At 48.0% G+C, this 23,185-nt stretch overlaps 2 protein-coding genes across 10 annotated transcripts; one reads left to right on the top strand and one right to left on the bottom strand.

Annotated features, from left to right (window-relative positions):
• Positions 1-581: 581 nt before the first annotated feature.
• On the bottom strand, positions 582-18,194 carry LOC135819681 (uncharacterized). 9 transcript variants are annotated; one of them, XR_010553957.1, is made up of 8 exons: positions 17,783-18,157; positions 9,721-10,692; positions 8,701-8,802; positions 6,040-6,193; positions 4,396-4,571; positions 4,076-4,150; positions 2,652-2,847; positions 582-1,483 (listed from the first exon to the last, which is right to left on the bottom strand). XR_010553957.1 is itself a non-coding variant. In XM_065332932.1 (7 exons), exons 2-4 carry the CDS (start codon positions 8,763-8,765, stop codon positions 4,524-4,526), a joined length of 267 nt encoding a protein of 88 aa, XP_065189004.1. In that variant the 5' UTR covers positions 8,766-8,802; positions 9,721-9,865; the 3' UTR covers positions 582-1,483; positions 2,652-2,852; positions 4,076-4,150; positions 4,396-4,523. The 9 variants fall into 9 exon arrangements, 6 of the variants coding, with proteins under 6 accessions (XP_065189004.1, XP_065189006.1, XP_065189005.1 ...); XR_010553956.1 differs by lacking the exon at positions 17,783-18,157 and adding an exon at positions 15,901-15,954 and having other exon boundaries at positions 2,652-2,852; XM_065332932.1 differs by lacking the exon at positions 17,783-18,157 and having other exon boundaries at positions 2,652-2,852; positions 9,721-9,865.
• A 355-nt stretch (positions 18,195-18,549) lies between these two features.
• On the top strand, positions 18,550-23,091 carry LOC135819689 (uncharacterized). The gene is made up of 3 exons (XM_065332943.1): positions 18,550-19,310; positions 20,608-20,675; positions 22,145-23,091. The coding sequence occupies exons 1-3, from the start codon at positions 18,857-18,859 to the stop codon at positions 22,268-22,270; spliced, it is 648 nt and encodes a 215-aa protein (XP_065189015.1). The 5' UTR covers positions 18,550-18,856; the 3' UTR covers positions 22,271-23,091.
• The last annotated feature ends 94 nt before the right edge of the window (positions 23,092-23,185 follow it).

Raw genomic sequence — 23,185 nt, 5'->3', positions numbered from 1 at the left:
TGTACTTATACAGGTGTTCTATCAACTAGTGCCATTATGACAACGGTAGCTGAATGATACAATCATGTACATAAACCCGGGGTCATCATTTCAAGAACCTCTGGGTCTAAGCCCGAAGTAACATTCAACTACATGACTGTATACACCATCATGTATACACCATCTTCGTAGTAACTGAGTCTACCCCTCACCCACTACTGCCACTGTGACCACAATTGCACACAAACAGAGGACCTACTTCTAACTACAGTGCTGGCCAAAGAAATCCAACCTTATGAATAAAATTGCACCGGGCGCTATGCAGCCCTAGTAGTAAACATACTGGACCGGTCTGTGCTCTCGAACGCGGCGCTACTTTATTAACGAGGTTGGAGTTCTCTGGCCAGCACTGTACAAAATACACACATGCACACACAACACTGCTAGGCTTTCCACCACCACACTAGGTTTTGAAACCGAAGAGTGGCAAAATTCAGGGCCAGACTAGAAAATCTGGGGAGACCTGATGGTTTTTTAAAGCAAAACACAGCCAACACTCTGCAGCCTCGCAACCTCCGGCAGGTTTTCCCGAGCGCACAAAATTAAAAGTTGTTGAGGCACCACGAATACAGTCGGGCGTCACAGAACGTGGGACCCAGGAATGTACGTGTATACCTCTAGGTACACCACAGCCAATAACGTTTTAAAAAGAAACGCAGTGTCAATAGACTCGAGTCTCTGCTTTTCTGGAATACAGATTCTGCTACACACGTATTGCTCACTATCCAGTGGGATGTGCATCTAAGAAAGTGGTACAAGAAGTCAAGGAACTAAGCCTAAGGCCAGATTGCTGAAAGGTTTTGTATAACTGACGAGCCTGACCCCTTGGAAACAACAGCTGTGGATGCGTGGCTCTACTGTAATAAATGTACAGGTACACAAACAATTTGAATGCAGAAATAACAACAACAAACAGGGAGAGGTGTAGGAAAATATACTCGGCCCCTAGTGAATTTGCTTGTGTATTAGCTTGAAAACTTTGGGTACACTTGTTGAGAGACCTAACTGCATGCAGCTAAAATATGGAGTGCCGTTGTCACCGACGACTTTTCCAGTAAAGTTGCGGCTAACATCTTCTCAGGTATTCCCGGGTCTTCGCTAAGGCCGTAAGGGTGGATGATATCATGTGCGTCTTCTATTGCTGATGTCGCTACACTCGATGGTGGTGCTGATGTACTGATTGTGGTGGAAGATATTGAGATGCCGTATGTCTCGAACCTTTTCGCTAGGTCTCCGCGGCCATCGCGCAAGAGGGTCGGGAGCACCACAACTGCAACGCCACAGATCCAAGGATCGATTCTCGGACAAAACATTCTTCAGATTGCCAAAGGTCCCCCAAGAGGGTCGGGAGCACCACAACTGCAACGCCACAGATCCAAGGATCGATTCTCGGACAAAACATTCTTCAGATTGCCAAAGGTCCCCAGTGCTTGGCAATACTGGCCTGTACAGCATGAACACACCACACATACGCCCACACACCATGTACCATGTAAACGCCCGTTGCAGGAGAAGCACGCAAATCTGCAAATGAATTGGATGTGCACCCACAGATTTTCTCGTATAGGAACAATAGCTGATCTGAATCTGAATAAAACAGATCAAGACTAGTGCCAGATAACAATCTAATCCGCACAAGGCAACTTGGCGCAGCCATGTGAATCTCGAGCAAAATGGACAAACATGTCCCCAATTATCAGCAAACGGGTGTGCGTTACAGGATTGGCCTGGCAACTTCAAACAGGCACAATCCACTAACGTGGTGCCCCGTCAACTTCAACGGGAACACACCGATACAAACACAGCCCCACAACAGCAAAACGGGAACGCCGTTACAAATATGGTGCCCTGGCAACTTATCGGGAATGCACCAACACAAGCTGGCCTGGCACCTTCAAACAGGCACAACTGACAAAACACGGCATCCGGCAACAGCAAATGGGTAGGTACACCGTTACAAGAACAGTCCATCGCACCAAAATGCTGCTGCCACAACATTATAGCAGCAGCACGCCAGACATGCATACATGGCATTCCCAAAAGCAGATAACTGGAGTCAAATTCATCCATCACACTGTTTGTTAGGGCTGAATTTTCCAGTCGGACAAAAGGAAATCCCGCCTAAGGCTCATGTGATGAGATCTGTACACCAACTCAGGGTATATTCTAGGACAAATTTCCAACCGGTTACGGTACAATGAAGAGTCGGGGGGTCCCCCTCCGGAAATAGTTTTCAAAATACAACCCAAATATGGCACTCGACAGCAATTTAACAGATTTCTTGGTGCTGGAGTGTCGCGCGGAGCTGTTGGACTGTAGCAACGCCGTTGCTACAGCTCGATGACGTGGTTCGACCGTACAAACCGTACAAACTCGTGACCCTAGTACCAGCCCACGCGGCTTCGCTGGAAGTATCCATCCAGAAAAAAGCGTATGACCATTCACAGCTCCATTCACCCACAGAAAAGTACGGGCGGTTGGAACTGATTTGTAACTTTTCAACCGGTCGCCAACTATTTCAACCGGTCGAAAACCGGTTGGGGCGGTTCTAGAAAATTCTCTGCAACTATAGTCACAGTATCAATGCACATTAGTAGAGCATAAGAACTCACTTGCGCTCATACCCTGTCACGTAGAGATGCTACTCTACGTGTACTGTTCCGATGTCCATTGGGGTGGTATGCCGGCCACTTGCCAGATGTAGAGCTTTTAAGCCGTACTTTGCCACCGTCTGCTTGCCGTATCACCACCTCACTTGCAACTCTGGATTCCAGGACTGTCGCTCCAACAATGGGCATGGAGCAGGAGCTAACCTGATAACAGTTGAGAGCGTGACAGAGTATCTTATTTAAATAAGGCCGAGTAAGGTGGATCCCTTTGGCAAAAGTGAACACAGGCTTGGTGCTACAGGTATGGGCTGTCATGTACCGGAATAGCCAATACCGGGCATGTTTGGTCGACAGTAGATGGAACTGCGACGGCTCCACCGTATATGGCCGCGTCTTAGTGACCTTCAGGCGCAACGTGACCAAGTCAGGTGCGAGACTCCCAGCCTCCCACACAAATACTCTTTGGCTGTCAAACGAGTGAATACTAGTAGATGATGCTAAATACTCGCTGGCAAACAATAAGCCATACAAGGCCAGTAGTATACTTACCCACAGCATAGCCTGATCTACAATATGACTGATTGGATCGTTGTAAGTATTGCCGAAAATGGATTAAGTCGTCCACTAAAAGCTCTTTGAAACTCGGATGTTGAGCCAATATGGCAATAATAAAATTAATGTAGAAAGGAAAAGGACGTATGGATATGAGTGTAGAGTAACTGTCACTATATACTAAATACAGTCAGAAAGTGCAACAACCAGGCACTAAAACATTTGACGACCCGACTCCTGGCTTCAACACATCTCCGTAGTGTTAAGGAGAGACCAAAGAGGGAAAGGTAATACTGGTTTCGTCATCGTCCAGTAACAATCAACATTTCTTGTTCTTGTGGGACTGTAGCTTCAACTACTAGCTTGTGCTCATTTTCGTTGCGCTTAACCTTCCCCTCTTTGGTCTCTCCTTTTAACCTTGAACCTTCCAAGTTGGAAGGCTGTTGGTTAGCGCTACGGAGATGTGTTGAAGCTAGGAGTCAGGTCGTCGAATGTCTCAGCACTCTGTCAGTTTTGTGCCTAGTTGTTGCATTTTTTTACTGTAGTAGCTAGTTACAGTGGTGGACAGTTACTCTTAACTCGTATCCATATGTCCTTTTCCTTTCTAATAAAAGCTCTATCCGCAAATATGCCGAGGTGGCTTGCCGTATCTCCCTCTATGCCATGCAACACAACTGTTGAGCGAGCAGCTTTTAGGCCAGCCCCATTGCACAACAGGTAATAGGCTACTAATAGCGTAACGCAGCTAGGTAAACACGAATCGATGAAAGAGGCAGACTTCTTAGAACAAAGAGACTAGTTGTGAAGGACACAACATTTTCAGCAGTCAGCAGTAGGAGAAATTGCTCTTAATTATGCAGCAATACTAGGCTTACACGTTTGTGTCATGCGTTCTGAGACGGAGTCCTTGACTAGCTCGTCACTGGCCGCACTCAGAGCAGCAGTCGTCACTACACATGGGTTGGAAAGCAATGGACAAAATTAACACTTGCCATGCACACATGCACTGCTTACCAGCTAAGTTAATATGTCATACTGTACTGCAGCAAGCAAGGAACTGGCCATACCTGCACCAGGCCTATCTACTGTGACCCATGCCATTGTGAATGAAAAGAGGCAGCATTTGACAGTATGAGCGGTGTGATGAACGGGAATGCATAATACAAGCCAGTCGAGCATTGGTACATGTACTTACGGACGCAAGTTGGCTGCACACCGCTCCACTGGCCGTTGATTTCACAAGTACACACGGCCGAGCCCATAAGGACATAGGGAGACTGCACACAAACGTGGTCGTGTTGCTGAACATCAAGCCGTTCACGGTCATTGAGCCCAGTGCCGGTGGTGACAGGACCTGGCAGTCGGTTTGACCTGCACAAGCACAGAGTGCACAGAGCACAGAGCACAGGCATTCAGTGCATGCATGTTTGGCCTAGGGGTGAAACGAGTGCCAAAATTGAGGACTCGAGTACTCTTTGAAAAAACGAGCGAGTATTCGAGCGAGTACGAGTATTTTACTGACAACATAAAACAATGTACTGCACACACTCTCGTAACACTGAACGTATTACACCTGACACATGTAGTCTTGCATGCAGCCTAGTGCAGGAAATAGTCTGAACTACGTCTTTTGTTGGTAAGTAGGGACAAGAAATAATTTCACACTTGCATGGGTTATCAGTACTGGTCAGAGTAACAGACGTGCTTGATGTACAAGCATACAGTACACTGTGCATAAGATACTTGAGTATTTTGCGAAACGAGTCCTCACTCCTTTCGAATTTTCGAGCAAGCGCTCGAGTATTCGATATACTCGTTTCATCCCTAAAACGTTTGCGTATGTGTGCGTGGCACAGACATTGGTTTTGAATACATTGTAGTACACGCATTGTGTAAAGGAAATTGATGCGAAGACTGCCTCAACATGGCCATGCAAAGTAATAAAATAAATACAGCATTGAATAGCGGTCAACAGTAGCTCTACATTTTGCTTGTAATAGAAGTCATTAGCGTCAGAGCAAGAAGAGGGACAAGACGAGTCAAGGGACAATCCGGAGGACGCAATATCATACGACCAACTGTTTGTTTCTACCAGCGTTATTGTACCGTCGACACAGCTCTGACGACGATATACTGGGCGAATGCCGCGGGGCCTCCCAGCGTGTCAACGGCAGTGGGTGATGGGCAGATAACAAGGTAGCTTGCGGACAACATCGGTGGCATGAAGCCTAGTGACTGCCAAGCGTCTTGGCGCGACGGGCGAGCAGTACAGTGTCATGCCCCAGGGGCTGCTGTGGCTGTCGACGTCGGCGGGTCTGGAGGTGCGTTCGCAGGCCTTCATGGCGCTCGGACAACTGCAATACTAGTACACAGACTCTCACTACTAGCTACATAGTACTCTGATTCTGGCACGTTATTTCTGCATTGAATAGTGATTGATTTTCCGCGCCGAATATCCGACGCTGCATGCATGTCCAATGCGCGTCAACAGTACTTCACACTTTCCTTTTCCCGCGTTATCACCTCAGCTATGCCAGTTTTGTATGTGGAAACCCCCTATATAATAGCAGTTTGGTCTATATTTTTAATCATTCAATATCTACCTTCACTGATGAGCTATGTATTAGCGAAACAGCTGTCTGAAGGAGTTTATCAATATCGTCTACGGAAGTGTCCTCGCAATGATGATGGTTGTGTGCAGGAGGGTCTAGTCGGCTAAAGAGCGCAGTGTGGTGGTGGAGGTGACTCAACATTTTCTTCAATGGCCGAGAGCTCTGTTGCACCCTGTAATAATAATAGAAGTCATGGTACTACTATCAGTGCTGCTGCTGGTGCTTACCTGGAGCTGGTGTGACCTTGCCTGGGCAGTACTGTGCATCAGAGCCATCAGCACAGTCGTACCAAACACCGTCGCAGCGCTGTGATGGCAGGATACAGCCACAGGCTGGAACGCAGGCAGGGCAGGTAGCCAGACTGGCACTGCAGTTGAATGGCTGGATACACGTACCCATACACACAACACACAAAGCAGTCAAGAGATGAAGAAAGTGTCTGCTCGGCACATCTTTTGTACAGTCAAGAGATATTAGCATATTTGGAGGAGGTGGTAGCCTTAAACAGGCTCGACAAAAGTTACCGGCTTATGCCAACAACTCAGTGTTCTGGTAGAGTAGACGGTTCGATACCGGAACGCCTTGACAGCCAAATTTGTATAGACCCAAACCGATCATCAGCGTTGATTTTTCACTCGAAATATGTTTGTGGAAGGAAACTGGCATGTTGAAGTTTGCTCTGGGGCCAGAGTCAATCGAACTGAGCCACTCCTTTGTGTTGACCCATTGCCTCCAAGTTACCCAATTTTTCGCTTCAAAAAAGTTCAAATCAGAGGTGGCTCCAAACCGGACACGTTTTAGAGTGCACGTCAAATTCACTTTGGGTCTGAAATTAGCTAATTGCTATCGCTCCACGACAGCCAGTACAGAGTAACAATAAGCCTTGTGTGTGCTTCCATTAAGTTAGTTTTGATGAAAGATGGAGCTCTTGTATACACGGGCCCGGAAAGTCTGCTTCGCCTGCTCGGCAGCAGCTTCGTAGTGGTGGTCAAGGGTCGAAGACCGACGGATACGGATCAACTCCCCAGTGAACACACCTTTACCCATACTACGGGGGTGGTTACTACCGGCAAGCAGATACAGGAAACGATTGGTGACCTTGAAATGAGGCTTCACCGCCATGTATCCCTTACTACGGAAAACTGTGGTGTCCAGGAAATCAATGCCATCATGTGCCAGTTCATGCGCAAACTCGAGGGCCGAACACTTATTAATCCTGTCTAAAGCACGCTGAACTTGACCTTCGCAACCATGTAATGAAACAAAAATGTCACTGATAAAGCGTCTATAAACCTGAACCTCTAAACCCTCCCCCTCTAAGATCGGCAAAATGTACCGATTCTCCAAATACAGCATAACAATGTCGGCATAGACCACTGCTGCAGGCGACCCCATGGCAGTCCCTTGGATCTGCGGAAACAAATCGTTATCTTACACGAACCCGTTAGTCTTCCGAATGACTGACATCAAGGAAGTCACTGCTGTTGTTAACCGTGTACGAAGGGCCGGGGGCATCCACCTTGTATACCTGTGTGTGATATACCACGACAATGCCACGTGACCGAGCTCGTTGGGGATGCTGGTGTAAAGGCTGGTCACATCTATACTAAAAATAAATGATCGTCCCGCACAGGCAAACCTTCTACCAAGTTGATGAAATCCGTAGTTCAGGCCAGAACAGTACTTTCCTCACGTACATACAGGTTCAGTAGAAAGTCAATGAACTTAGTGGGATAGTAGCCAGGACTATTCAGACTAACAATAGGCCTAACCTTCAGGGCACAGGGCTTATGTGTTTTGATAAGTCTCCTGAAAACGGGCATACGCCCCCGGTGCGACTAAGAACAGTGACATATAAAATGGTCATACGATGCCGGATGCGATGCCTAGTCATGGTGAGTAAACAATTGACTCGGGTCGCAAACACGAAGTCTCAACACAGCCTTGAGCCTGTTGGTTGCCATCGGCAGTCTAGCCACATGTTCATCTAGCCCCTCAGGAAAAAAAACAGTCATTTATAATGTTGGGCATTGTGATGCTGGGCACGACCTATATCATCATAGTGAGATCCGTCCAGGACTACTATCACAATAGACTGCCTTTGAATATGCCCGAGTCTGATCGCGTTCTAATTCCCAAACTATGTGCTGCATGTGTACACTCCGCCTATGGTTAGTCTACTCCAGAACAACGCCTGGAGAGGTTCATTGGGGGCATGATGTCCCCCACCCCATCCCCCTTGCCCCCTGCACCTGAAGTACCGGTATTGCCCCTCCCCCCCCCCCAAATAAAGTACAGGACACAGATGGAGCACTGGGGAGCACGTAGCAGTAGGCAAGTTGACGATGCCAGTGCAGACACACCTCACCTCGGTCACCACACTGGCACAGTCATATGGTCTCCAAGGAACATAGCTACCAGAGAACACACAGAATGGGAGTATATAGTGCTATCTCGGTGGATAGACAACCTCCTATACAAAAATATCTACTGATAGAGTTCTGTGTAGACCCTATGTACACATATGTGTGGATGAGTACTGGTAAACGGACAGCTAACCCTAGTCTAAGTAAAATAAATGTAGAATGTAGACCCTGGGCAAAAAAATAAGTAAATAAAAATAATAGCAACACATGAGGGAACTCGGATGGAGAGCCAAGGATTAAAATTAAAAAAGAGGACCATAAGTTTACGAGGTATCCGTTTTTTCCAACACTAACGGGTATAAACATGATGCAGCTAAGCATCAGGTCGTTGAATGTCATGATCTCATCAGTCAGTTTTTGTGCTGATTGTTGCACATTTTTGACTCAACAGTATTCTGCATATAACCGTTAGTGTTGGACAAAACGGATAACTTGTAAACATGAGGGAACACTCATCCTTACCCAAGTCCCAACGTCAGCACTCGGCGCCGCTCCGAACCAAGTGGAACATTGGAGAGATCGTCCATCAGCTCCTCTCTCGTCCTGCGATCAAATCGCCTAATGCTAAAACACAAGAAGATAGGAAAGGCAAGTAGAATAAATAAATCAATAAAATAATAAACAACAATACAAGTTTGAACAGCTGCAAACTTAATGGACGATCCGAACAAGACCAATGATATACCTAGAAATTCTAGAAGGCACTAGGAAACATCCATACCTGCTCAAACTGAAGAGGACAACATAGAAAAAGGTAAAAGAGGGCACTACTCAAGTGTTCCTGGGATAGCTATGGTCTTTGCTATGCTATTGATTTGCAGTCTGATTCATCTGAAAAACGAAGTTTCAACTTTCAAGCATTTAATTTACAGTCCTACCCTCGTTAGTATGACATCGGTTGCAAGACAAACCTCATTAGCAGACAACGATCCAAAATCCCATGAATCATTAGCAGTCGTACATGCAAGTCCGGATAAGAGATTATTCGTTTGTAGACCAAATTCGTTATAACGTCCCCTCCAGCTGTCCCACAGGTTTGAATTCTCATTACAAAAAAAGCGGATGGCCGAGGATAGCTCGATTGATATTTCATGTTGTCTTGTATCGGGGTCCGATGAAACATTGTCTGATAATGGGTTGTCTTGTTGCTCCTAACAAGGGTAGACCTACGAAATAGTGGTTGCGACTTCGGCGAAGATTGTTAGGAAAGGGTTTGCTCTCGACACTGGAGCTCACGCTATTCCGCCGCCTTGACTTTACACTTGACTGACTGACAGCTGCCACCCAGAGCACACGAAAAGTCCATCCAACCTTCCACTCGGAAAACCTGCAAGAAGGGACCACTCCCTGCTCAATACACAGTGTTTCGGGAAAATTTACCCTCGTCAGTCGAGTTTGAGTAGGCTGAGGAAGATTGTGCCTGAGAAGCACCATTTATATAGTGCTCTCCAGGTCCAAACATCACAAGGGATACAAACTTACAGAGACGCTCCGTTTGCAGCGCGACAAGCACCTCGTGAGCACCAGATAGCAGTGCGAGTCAGTGTCGCTCCTGGACAGTGAAAGCTGTATATTGACACAGAGAGAGAGAGCGGGGTAAAGAGAGAGAGAGAGAGAGAGAGAGAGAGAGAGAGAGAGAGAGAGAGAGAGAGAGAGAGAGAGAGAGAGAGAGAGAGAGAGAGAGAGAGACAGAGAGAGAGACAGAGAGAGACAGAGAGAGGGAGAGAGGGAGAGAGAGAGAGAGGGAGAGAGAGAGAGAGAGAGAGAGAGAGAGAGAGACCCACACACACACACAAACACACAGAGACAGACAGACAGACAGACAGACAGAAGGAGAAAAGACAGAGATCCGGGATGTAACATCATCATGACATCGGCCGTTGCTGTGTATGTTGGATCCAAGGTAACGAAAAGACGACACATGGGCAATCTCCATGGTTCGAGTCGCGAGCGGCTCTAGATCGTCGTTAGAGGTGGGGGCCAGAAACCATGATTTTGGTTTGGGTTGGGGGGGGGGGCACACGCACACACACACACACGCACGCACGCACACACACACACACACACACACACACACACACACACACATGCATGCACACACACACACATATACACATACATACACACACACACACACATACACACACACACACACACACACACACACCCCGTCCTTCCTTCTTCCACTGCCATGACTGGCTATGTGGCCCCATACGGGGCAGACCAGGAGACGTGTTGTCCACCGGGCGGGGAACGCCATACTCAGCGCGCGCGGGCCGCGCGAACAGCGTTACACTTGTGCGTCGCAATATCCTGTGGCCGACGAAAACTGCGCGCACAAGTGCCACAAATGAGGGGCTTCGCCACAGGCTCCATGCGGGACTGGACAATAGCGTCGACAGCGTCACGGCAGGTGACCCGCCATCCCTGTCGATCTTGGACGATGTCACCAAGCTGCTCCAGAGGAACGCCAACACACACACACACACACACACACACACACACACACACACAGACACACACGGACACACACACATACACACATACTTTGTACCATGTATATGCCCGTCACAAGAAAAGCACGCAAAGTTGTGGAAGTCAGGTCTCGCTGGACCAACCAGAATGGAGCTGCTACGGGCCTGAGCACGCAGCTTCCCCCAAATTGCAGAAGGCAATGCAGTGCTGCAAGTGGCAGGCAATCCTACGTGAAAAATTGGCACATACACCTCCATATTAATAATTCCAACGAGAGAGCTCAGTTGAAAGCTCAGGGCCCTCACTATCTTTTTTGCCTAGGTTATCATGCATTATGCGATAGGAATAAACAACAGTTTTATTCGGCTGAAATAAAGGATACCAATAGACCCCACTTGTACTTGGCTGAAATAAATTGTTCATCGTTGTTATATCATTTAGTTTTTCATTTCGATATCGCACAAATAAAGAGCGCTTGGGCTTGAAGGCTAGAGAGGGCTTGACCGCCCAGGAGCCCTCGCTATGCTTAATATTTGCCTAGGTCATCATGTGTGTTGTTCGAACTGATAGAAACGTCTTTGCAATACAAAAACATGTGCATGACAATCAAAACTTTAGTTCATAAACGCACATCGATACATAACTCAAAACTCAAACTCTCAGACAGGTACATTCTACCAAGTAAAAGTAAATATAATAATAGATTACGCTTTGGTACTAGCTTATTTCATTTTTTTCAAGCCCTGTTTCAACATGTGGCCAGCAGTCTTTGCCAGAATGGTACGGAACATCAACGGAATAGGGCCAGGCTGGTGCGTAACATGATGATGGACCCGCACACCGAACAAGTTCGAGCATGAGAGCATGTATTTTCTCCTGCTGAATGGATGCCTGTGCAGCGGTCTCTAGCTCTGTCAACGCGTCTTGTCACGAAGGCGGTGAGTCTCCAAACGACGGGATATTTGCTCCGTCGTTTCTTGCTGTTGGCATAGCCTTTCGCAAGCACGGCGACTCTCGAGGCGGCGGGACCTCTCTTCTCCCTTCTTCTACTCTCTGTGTAGGCACTCCTGCCGACGCCGTCTGCTCAGAGCTTTAACACTGTCACCCCTGTCATTTTGCTCCTCCTCATAGTCCTCTTCTAATTATCTCAGCATTCTATTTATACAACAACTACGACCATTAAAACACTGCAATCTACCCGATCCTTACATTCCTAGCCCATTAGTACCACACCCCTAAACTTTCGACCGATAGTACGACACGTTCTATGGTCTTTTGAAATCAAACCGCAACCATTACAATAATGCGATCTAAACCATAATGAGCGTTAGCATGCTAACGCAAGTTAGCAGGCAGTCCAGCGAGCTGGCCCGACCTGCACGCATGCGCGAGTCACATGGTCATGCGCCCTCCAAGATCCTGTACAATGTCTCTTGCATGTCATTGCTGTTTTCGACTTTCGAGCATGCAACTTGCGGAACATGCGTTCCCAAACAATTTCCTCCACAATTGTGCTCGCCCCGGTGTATCTTGCTAAGCTCAATGTTAAAAGTGCATTCTGCCGAATTCCCGTCCGCCCGGAGGATTGGTCCTTGTCGATCCGCTGGCAGGATCAATACTTTTATGAGAGTGCCCTGCCCTTCAGACTGTATTACGCTCCAGTCCAGCTATATGGAACTCTGTCGCATCCGCCAGTGAATGGATTATGTGCTAGCAGTTCGCACTCACACGCCTATTGCATTACGGGGAATACCTCAACTAACGTTACTTCCTCAGTGCATGCTCTGGACTTGTGTTAGCTTGCCAGCAATTCGCTATTCTGCTCCGAGCATTTACATACTTCGATGTTTCTCTGGCCCCAGCAAAAGTGGAGGGTCCAGCTCAAGTCCTGACGTTATTGGCATCATCCTATTACGGGGAGTGCCTCGACTAACGTTTCTGTCTCCATGCCTGCTCTGAACTTGTGTTAGCTCGCCAGCAACTCGCTACTCGGCGCCGCGCGTTTACATACCTCGGTGTTTCTCTGGCGCCAGTAAAAGTGCTTCCTCAATGCATGCTCTGGACCTGTGTTGGCTCGCCAGCAACTCGCTACTCGGCGCCGCGCGTTTACATACCTCGGTGTTTTCTCTGGCGTCAGCAAAAGTGGAGGGTCCAGCCCACGTCCTGATGTTTATCGGCGTCATCCTGGACACCCGCCGCGCTAACATCAGTATGCCTATGGACGAACTTGCCGAGCTTCGTGATCTCCTTCGGGCCACTCTTCACACAGCTTCAACTACCCAATGTCAACTCGAGTCTCTTCTGGGAAAGCTCCCGTTTGCTACAAGAGTGATAGCCCCTGGATGCAAATTGCAGATTGTGGTCACTTGCCAAATGGTACCGGCAGCCGTGTTACCTGATCAAGCTCTCCAAAGAGTGCCTCAAAGATCTTCGCTGATGGCCTGAGCTCCTGGATTAGCGGAACGGCCGGTCCTTCTTCCTATACCCTAAATGGACGCCGTCCCCCCGACTTGCTGGTATTCACTGATGCAAGTGGTGCACTTGGCCGGTGCTCGTACAATTGCGACCGGGGATAGGGCGATGGACAGTCAATCAAGCAGAGCAGCAATCGCAAAGGGTTGTTTGCAATTGTGGCAGCCCGCAGCACCTGGGAAAACTAGCGGCATCAGCTGCGAATGCCAATCGATGGGCATTTACAGCAACTGCGAGGATATTGCTCATCAGTTGTGGCTTTGGCCTGGCGTTGTACACCGGCCACTCGTTTCGAATCAGCTGCGGGACTCGATATTCAGAGAAGCGGGAAGGTGGAAAGCGATGTCTGCCCGAGTAACATTCGGACGCCACCTGCAGCCAAAGTATGGGTGGCTGCGGCAATGGCCTCAGCCCATGATATCAAGTTCTGACAGTCTTTACCTAGCTTGCACCGCTTACAGATTGCACGGGTAGCTGCACTTTGTGATCCGCTCCGGGAGTGCCGATTTATAGAATATATGCTCTCAACTGGTTATGCATACCAATATATTTAGCATTTGGAGGCTCTACTCAGAGTCATTGGCGGCTCCATGCAGTCATTGGCGGCTCCATGCGGAGTCATTGGCGGCTCCATGCGGAGTCATTGGCGGCTCCATGCGGAGTCATTGGCGGCTCCATGCGGAGTCAATTTGGGGCTCCATGCGGGGTCATTCGGCGGCTCCATGCGGGGTCATTCGGCGGCTCCATGCAGAGTCATTCGGCGGCTCCATGCGAAGTCATTCGGTGGCTCCATGCGGAGTCATTTGCCGGCTCCAAGCAGAGTCATTTGCCGGCTCAGCTGCGAGCCATCTAGTGGCTCCAAGCAGAGCCATCATACCAGTTGCTCGAATCGGCACTCCCAGCTTAATCCAAAACTCGGTTGCTCTGTTGTGAGGTGGGGGGATGCTAACCTAGGAATGGGTTTGCTCCCCACACTGGAGCTAGCGCTATTCCGTCGACTTGACACTTGACGGACTCGCGACTGCCATCCAGAGTCGCCACCACTATTTCTAAACCATACGGCTAATTATTTTAGTTAGCTATCCACTTACCGGTACAGTAAAACCTGTGACTACCGACCACCCCTTGGTGCCAGCAAAAGCGGTCTTTAGTAGCAGGTGGTCTTTAGTTAGAGGTTTGCACCGCGTGACCATATGTGGATCCCATTATATGATATGTATGTCAAAATGCAGCTAATACGATTCCCCAGGACTTGCGCAATGTCAGAAAGACGGAGAGATGGAGAGAGAGAGAGAGAGAGAGAGAGAGAGAGAGAGAGAGAGAGAGAGAGAGAGAGAGAGAGAGAGAGAGAGAAAGAGAGAAGATTAATTTTTTGCAGACTTCAAATTCAGCTGCTACTTCTGAAGCCAGGAGTCAAACGTTCCCTGGGGAAGTTTCGTTTCGCGCTGGGCTTCAAATTTGTTCATGCGATCAATCATACCGACTGTCCTTGTTGTGACTTCTGGATTGCTTGAACGCGATCCTTCAGCATCAGGACCTTGTGGTGCTGCTTTGTTTCTGGATTCCTTGATGCCATCGTCAATCCGTCTGTATGACTGGTGTGACAGAGCCGCCCAGTCTTCGTTTCTCCTCCGAGTAGTAACATCGATCAGAGAGCGCTTTCGATGCGCTCTCCAAGACGTTTCCTATCATGTTTTTTCTTGACAGCGCTTGAAATTTTGACAGGTGTAGTGCAGTCCACACCGACTCAACAGCCAAAATTACCTGCATTCATTTGTTCAGCTGTAGTATCGAAAGATTCTTTTCAGGACCATGGAAAAGCAGTAAAATTTCAAGAAGGAGCTTCGAGCAACATTTGATTTCCTACATCGCGGTCGCTAGTTACGGGTCAAAAATTGTGTTTGGGACAGGAAAAGGCGGTCGCTGGTCGCGTTCAGAAGGTAGTCGCTAGTCACAGTGCATTTTGAATGTGAGACCTTCCGTGCCTGGCGAAGTGGTTGGTAGTACCAGGCTGGTCGCTAGTGACGGTGGTCTTTAGTTACAGGTTTTACTGTATATCCCTTACCGAAATTGTATTCTTGAACGCAATATTCTTCTTTCTTTTTCTTCTACTCCGTTCCATCAGCACTCGGCCGATGGCAGGAGATTGGTACCCACTGGGCTAGCATGCAGCAGCCAAAGCTGGGGCCCTTTCTTACTCCGTCAAACCCACTTCTTAAAACGAAACTGACGTGCATATTCACATTGCATGTTGTGAATGTCCCCATATTTGCCCCGACATCTTAGCTCGTACAGCGCTCCAGATACATCTATGCTACGGTGCGCACCGCATACTCGAATTACGGTACGGGACACATACGGGATACTGCACCAACCATGGCATGCCACGTGAACCACCCTACCAGACACCGTGACACGCACCGAATTACAGCGGTGTGGATACTGGCTAGCGCCAGATGCTACTAAAGTACAACTGAATAGCGTCTTTTGCATAGCTACGGGAATAATCTCATATCCCAAGTATTGCAGCTCTGCTAATAGAATAATTCAGGTGACTCCCACTCCATTTCTCTAGTGCTTATTTTTCTGAAAAAATATCATCTTTGGCACCAGAATGCTGCCACCAAGAGTACATTAACCAGTGTGCAGCCCAAAGAGAATCATCCCACGGCAAAGTTTATTGTTTAGGGCATAGACTCGCAGTAACAGGCTCACCTTTGCTGCATCTCACACCGCTTCACACGGTCATCTACTCTATCACCATGGTAATTTCTGTTGCACATTGCTGCTTGTTTAACAAAAACGTAGAAAACACACCGAATTTCCAGGAATTACCATGGTGATACGGTACTTTAGCTTGAACCTATTGTATGACGGGTTTTCTATGATTGATAATGACCCAGAGAGAAACTAAACCGGTATCGAATTCCAGTCAGCGACGCAATTCTTCTGAGGTGTAAAGTGACTTCAGGAATATGTTGCAGAAAACTGCGATGCATGCTGATTATTTACTGTGCCCTATTGTGCACAATATACCAGGTGTGTTACTCAGGGATGAAGTAGATGCACACACGTGCCAGGCATCACGGCACAGGTTAGGTTTGCTACTAGCCGCTGCAGTGTACTTGTGGTCCGAACTTGCACTCTACTCAACTCTGCATACGCAAAGAGTGCTGGTGCCGAAATGAACCAGAAGGGTGCTGAGTGGGACGCAACAACACTGACTCTGTCTACCCATGTACACAGATATGATAGGGTATGCAGTACCTGCTCTAAGATTTAACACAAACCGGGTATTCCTGCAACACTGGGCCAGAGCCAGATGCGTTCAAGTGCGGCTACTGTGTGTCAGGGAGTCGTAAACTTACTTTCGACTTCCTGATGTACATGATTGTACATGTACATGTATGAACGTACTCGCACTGGGCACTCTGGCCACACGCATCTGCACGCGTTTGCAGCCTGTCAGTGGCGGTATACCCTCGAACGGTATAAAAAAGTATAGTACTCGACAGGACTTCCGACCGGGTCGCAGGTAACCCAGTGTTCTTTTTCCAAAAGGTCCAAGTACTCACAAACAGGGCCACTGACCCGGCTCAGGAGCAGACACTGGTAATCTAGGTCCAAGTTTGCTCGATTAAGTTCTGACGCTTCATGTGCTTTCAAAGCCAAGGTTTCTCACTTTCTTCGCAAGCTCTTTTAGTCTTGAGAGTTGACAACTGCTTATGGTTGTGTTGGCAGAAAACATGTCAGCTAATCTGACAACTGTCCAACCCCATTTTACTGGTAAGTAGTCAGCGAGTGGCTTTGATGGGGCCATACAGTACTAGAGGGGAAGTTACGCGGCATATTTGTGCTTCCTTTTCGAAAACACGTTCTCGCTCGAAGGGTTTCTAAACTTTATCCCTGCGCTCATTGATGGAGTTCATCGATGGAGTTGCCAGCGGCACTCTACAGAAGAACAATGTTGTCAAGTTTTCTATGAAAAATTGTCAAACATTTTCAAATTGCTAAAAGTTTGGTTAGGGCCGGGTTCCACTGCGGCTCCGCAGCTCCGCTGCTCCACGGTACTTGGCTGCATGCAGCAGAGCGGCGCGGTTCCAGTGACACTCGCCATTCACGGTACCGCGATCGTGCTCGACGTTTTTTTTATGACATTTAGCCTGCCTGCGCGCGCGTGAAATCCAAAAAAATCCTCGTGTTCTGGCCTGTGCAACGAATTAAAATTCCCCCGAATAAAACAATTAAGTGCGGGAAACAATGCAAGCCGTGACCGCGGCTTGCATTTTTTTGTATCAAGCAGCGAAGCGAAAGCTGGTGATGAGCCGCGGCCTCGCTGGACCAGCTCGTAATGATGACGTTTCATGCCGTGGATGATGTGCGGCGGAGCGGCAGTGGAACCCAGCCCTTAGGCAAAGGAAATTTGTCATTAATTTGTTTATGCTGCATAGATGGAGAGCTGCACACTCTGGCTTATGGACTCTCGCCAACAGTGTAGTCGTACTGCTAGTGTACTGGCATTACAGAAGACACGAAAAACGAGAACATAATTATGACGAGAAAGTAATTACTGGCTAAGAATTGCCCTAAGACTTACCGCTTCTCAGTGCTCCATACCAGGAAGTAGTACAATACCTACTCCCTGCTCCATACGAGTGTTTTCTCCTCATTCTCTGCATCCTTTACCCCAGGAGTCTCGTCCATTTAGCGGCTCAAATGCTTGAGCTCCGGATAGCGGAAAATAGCTCGTCGTCCATTAGCGGCTCTAATAGTACCTGGTCTGAAGTGTCGCAGTCTAGCACAACTATGATTTTTTCCAGGAGGGTAAGGATTGCAAACCCAAAGAGACCCTAAGCTTCGTCTATCAAACAAAACAATTGCCCTAAAAAATGGAAGAGGAAAAGAGTGAGCGAGCTGGTCTGAGCGCGCTACTTTTCAAAAAATAGAAGCTGAAAGCCATCAAAGTCAAAGCATTCTGGCTAGCGCGTTTGTGTATGTCACGAGCGCTAGCGCGCTAGTCGCAGCAAACGCTCGCAGGCCAAAGTTAGCGCTATTTGGGCTGTTTGCCGCACGCGGCAGCTGGATGGATCACGTGATCCAAGCTGACAAATAAGGTCCGATGGTTCAGCTACATTGAGCCACAAGCATTAGCAGCACCGGCCCGGCGCGCGGTCGGCTTGAACGTGTTACGTGTCATGATGATGTCGCACAAGCCAGGCCAGGATCAGGAGTCGCGAAATTCGAAAGCCCTGGCCTAGGCTTCAGTTCAACTACCGCCTACTAACCCGTACTTTACTTCACAAGTAACTAGTTAGTTCAGGCACTAGAACTACATTGTACTGTACTAGTAGTACTAGTAGTAGTAGATCTTGTAGAAGCAGGAGTCGTTTGCAAGCTAGCTAGCTTCATTGAAACATCAATCACTGAACGAACAGTTTTAGTCGACAGCTTCCACGGCTTCTTTCCAGGGTCCAGTTCCTCTCTAGTGCTACACTGTGGCTCCAGGGCCTCGGCAAACAGCCAACTTCTTCGCCCAAGCTTATTGCAGTAAGAAAGGCTAGGAAGTAGTTTGTAAGGAGGTGCAGTGTGTACCCGCCAGAAGTGGGGAAGCAAGGCGAAGCAACTGATTTCGGTAATCTGATAGATCACCACTTGCTGTAAGTACAAGACAATGTCACTGCCAATGGCTTCGTTGTCCATCTCGGGCAAAGCTGTTCATGGCAGGCCGCCGGGCCGCACTGCAGGCGGGCTGGGCAAGCCATTGCCGTCGACGAAAGGAAGAGCGCTCGCTAGCACCTCAAAGCAGCCAAGCAGCGGCGTGTCCACGTCCGTAGGGACTCCTAGCTGCAGCAGCGACGCCAGCAGCAGTTCTGCTCAGTCCACATCGGCCGGTGTGGGCCGAGCACCGCAGGCCGGCGAGCCTCAGGCGTCTTGCTCTGCTTCGGCGACAGCATCGACCAGCTCAGCAACAGCGCGGTCCAGTTCGCATGACATCGGTATAGTGCGCCGACCCGGCATGGCCCCAGCGGCTGCCACAGCACCGAAACGACGAGCGGCGACCGTGACGGCACCACAGCCCAAGAGCATGAAACGAGGAAAAGTCTGGAACGAGGAAGTCGAAGACGGTAAGAGACCTCGGCTTGCACAACTCATTCCTCCCCGTCCCCCATTGAAGTAATTGACTTGCATGCGATTGAGGAGGATACAGTTCTTGTATGCCAGGAAAGGAGATTGAAGGAGGTCACGAGGACGAAATGAATCTACCGTTGGGTGCTGCACCCAGTGCCCGCAGTGTCGCCAGGGCGCGGTCTAGTAGTAGTCCTGGGAAACAGTTGCTCCGCTGCACCCATGGTTTCCTACTTACACTTACCGTCCATTCAGAAAATGATGATATCCTAGCTTTTGGCCATTAATGGGTCAAATTTTGAGTTTTGTCCCAATTTTTTTGGCAACCCCCATGGAATGCTCTTCATTGTGTTTTTGAAGTCTATTTCTCCGAAGAGGAAGCCATAACGAGAATAGGATTTCAGCCTGGTTTTGCCCCCAAAGCACTGAATTGAGGAAAAACCATGAAAATCCAGGCCGTTCACTGCACGTGCATAACAGTACATTTGCGGGTCGAACCACAGTTGAGGCACCTTTTTGGACCCTTTTTTCAAATTTCGAATCTCGCGGCCCGGCACTGCACAGTGTACCATAAAATCACGAAAATTCACCAAACACGGGAGCTCTCCAGAGCCAGCGCTCGTCATTTTCTGAATGGACTGTGGACCGCGCAGTACATCTAACATGGAGAGAGTGGGCAAGGCTAAAACATAATTCGGATTTGGGAACTGCATGCACTGGTGCCAGAGAAACTCCAGCACATCCGCAAAGGAACTGGAATTATACTTCAATACCGGGAAGAATGCCGGGACCTGCTCTACTTCATCGTCATCTCTCACAGCAGATTATGTTGGAAATTCTCCCAGTACACTAGCATCCATCTTCAAGTCATGAGAAATGAGAAACCAGAAGCAAAACAAAAGGTTTGAGTGAGGGTCGTACTGTATCAATTTTATATATTACAACATCTCAAGATGCAATGAAAACTCCGGCCAATGTGAAGAAAGTGGGTGATAGCCAGCCATGGCGATAAAGATGAATAAGGGTTACGAGGGAAAACGAAAGATCTAAAATCGGTATTTCAGCCCTGAAACGCCCTTTGGCACAATTGGATCTGATCAGGATCACTCAGCGCATTCAGGAACCCATTCAAGAATAGGCCCAATAATCGATTCGAGAATAGACCGAACAGGGTGACTTGAACCCGGTACTCTCCGTTTATCTACTATGATCTTAGACCACCCCGCTATGCCTGTCTACGCATAGAATTATCTACAATGTACACGATGTTTTGTGACCTGTCCATTTTCCCTGTAGCATACCGGTTTCAGCTGGCTGGCTTTCGCGATGCCACCGAGTATGAGCATTTTCACAGTGGAGATCTGGTAAGAGGTTTCGCTGATATGGTGCTTTGAACTTCACATAATAGTCAACAACAGCAACAACAACAATAACAATTGCCGATGGTGCCATCGTGAGAATAAAGAATTCAAACAAACAATATCTCTTATTGGCCATTGGCCATCGCGAGAATAGAGATTTGAAAAACAACAACATACGTAATAAAGTCCATTGCTAACCACAACGAAGCTCGTACTTTTCCGCCAACTTTACTTGACACTTGACCCCAAGTCCAAGTCAAGTGGGCGGAAAAGCGAGCGCTCCAGTGTGGGGAGCAGCCAACTTTCCTATGAAAATCAACACAATTATATAATCATGGAAGTGGCTACCACATCGTATTCACAGAAAAAGTATTATGCGGAGTATAAACCTCACCCGGATTTTTTGTTACGATGTACACACATCTACCATGGTTATCACTATCAATTTGAACTGATTATGTCCACAAAGAAAGATATAGGGCTTGAACGTGCTACTTCGAAGTACATGGCAACCAGGCTGGTGTCATGAGAACACTGACTTATGGATCCAATCAGTCGGATCTAGTTTTGGCTTGTGGCACGGACAACAGTAGGGCCGGCGGGCTGACCGACGATTTTTTTAGGACGCAGTAACGTCATGTGATCATCGATTGTACATACGTACGCGTACTTGCGATCTCGCTCTGATCTTGCCGTGCACGCGTGCGCGCTTGAGGGCTAGCTGTGGCCTGTGGGCCTGTGGCTCGAGTCGCGCGACCTGAAAGCACGTGCCATGATGGATTCTACATTGTGATTTGTAGTACTTGAGGGTTTTCGTCGAGTGCTTCAGATTCTTTTACTGAACGAAGTAGTTTTTCAAATTTGTCTCGCTGTTTGGTCAGCTTAGCCGCAGTGCATGCTTAGCAGCTATGGCTTCTGTCAGCGAAGTATCTGTGCCAGAAGTGCCAGTCCATCCAACCACTTCCTTCGCGTTTCCTCGGCGGGAAATTGGGAAAAAGACAGTGGTGCAGCGCTCTTGTCAGGCGTCATATTTCAAGACATGGTCTTGGTTGACCTACGATGAGCAAAGGACCAAGGAACTACAAGTTACACTATAATGTTGTAAAACGTCAGTACGGTCGGTCAGTGTCGTGCAATGTTATTGCATGAGCTGTTTAGTAACTGGTGGTGTTAGTGGACATTATAGTGTAACTTGTAGTTCCTTGGTCCTTTTTACTTTTTATAATTAGTGCTTGGCTCTCCATCCGAGTTCATTCTTGCACCATCTATTATTATGATTTTTTAGTTTTTTTCCTCCATGTCGTCTCTCCCTCTCTCTGTCTCTGTCTCTCAGTCTGTGTCTCTCTCTCTCTCTCTCTCTCTCTCTCTCTCTGTCTCTCTCTCTGTCTGTCTCTCTCTGTCTGTCTCTCTCTGTCTCTCTCTCTCTCTCTCTCTCTCATCTCTCTCTCTCTCTCTCTGCATGTTCCTCTTAGCCGGATCGCTGGCCCAACGGCTTGGTGAAAGTCCTGAAGCTGAAGAGCGGCTACTTCTATTGCTATAACCGCAATCGTGAGTGTGCCCACAAGGACATCCACTGCACCAAGATCTACAGCTACTAGGTGCACGATGTACACATGAGCTGCTTGTGATCAGTCATGCATGACTTCTGCACATTGTCATCTGTGACCATGAAGGTAACAGGTGAGAGTAGTCTTCCGCTCCAGCACTCTGCTGGTCCCGTTTATAAAAAGAAGTTCACTTTCAAACATTTCCAGTACGTCGAGCCTGGCCGTCTCAATTGCAAGCCCCCTCAGTGTATGCAGGTCGACTGGAGTAGGGATTATGAAACATGTGAAGGGCAGAACTGATGCCAGACGGACGTGTGCTCAGATAGAGAGGCCTCACCTCACATGAATGTCCTGATCGGTTACTCCATGTTGGATTGTATACGCTGGTAGCGTCATGCTATTCTCGAGTACAGTGCTTTTCTTGTAGCTCTACTGTAGCCAGCATGTGTATGATATTCTCGCTCCTACTTTAGCTAGCATGTACTCGAAGTATGCGATATTCTCGCATGCAGTTACTTGCATATAAATCTAGGTCTAATGCAGCTAGCACTTTCAGTGTATAACGCTCAGCATATAGCAACGGACATCGACTTTTAAATTCTTGCACTAACCCCCCCCCCCCCCCACCACCACCACCAGGGGGACTGCCAATATATCATAATTATAGCTGCTGCGGTTGTTTCCTTCCATCTCTGCACTTGTGATTGCTTTGGTGTGAAGGCACTGCTTGTTGATCAAGTCTTGAGACTTTCTACTTTGTATAATGTGCTGGTTTGACAAATCTTCCACTCCACGTCTTTGGGTTTTCATCTATTGTGGTGACAGTACTCATCTGTTTCACTTGATAACGCCGCACCTTTTCCTTTTTGTTACATGTACGCAAACCCTTTCTGTATGCAATTGTAAGGTGATTTCTCTCTCTTTTCTCTCTCTCTCTCTCTCTCTCTCTCTCTCTCTCTCGCTCTC

The sequence above is a fragment of the Sycon ciliatum genome, chromosome 6 (assembly GCF_964019385.1).
Source record: "Sycon ciliatum chromosome 6, ocSycCili1.1, whole genome shotgun sequence".
In the NCBI taxonomy this organism is placed as follows: Eukaryota; Metazoa; Porifera; class Calcarea; order Leucosolenida; family Sycettidae; genus Sycon; species Sycon ciliatum.
This window is presented reverse-complemented; position numbering and strand designations above follow the sequence as displayed.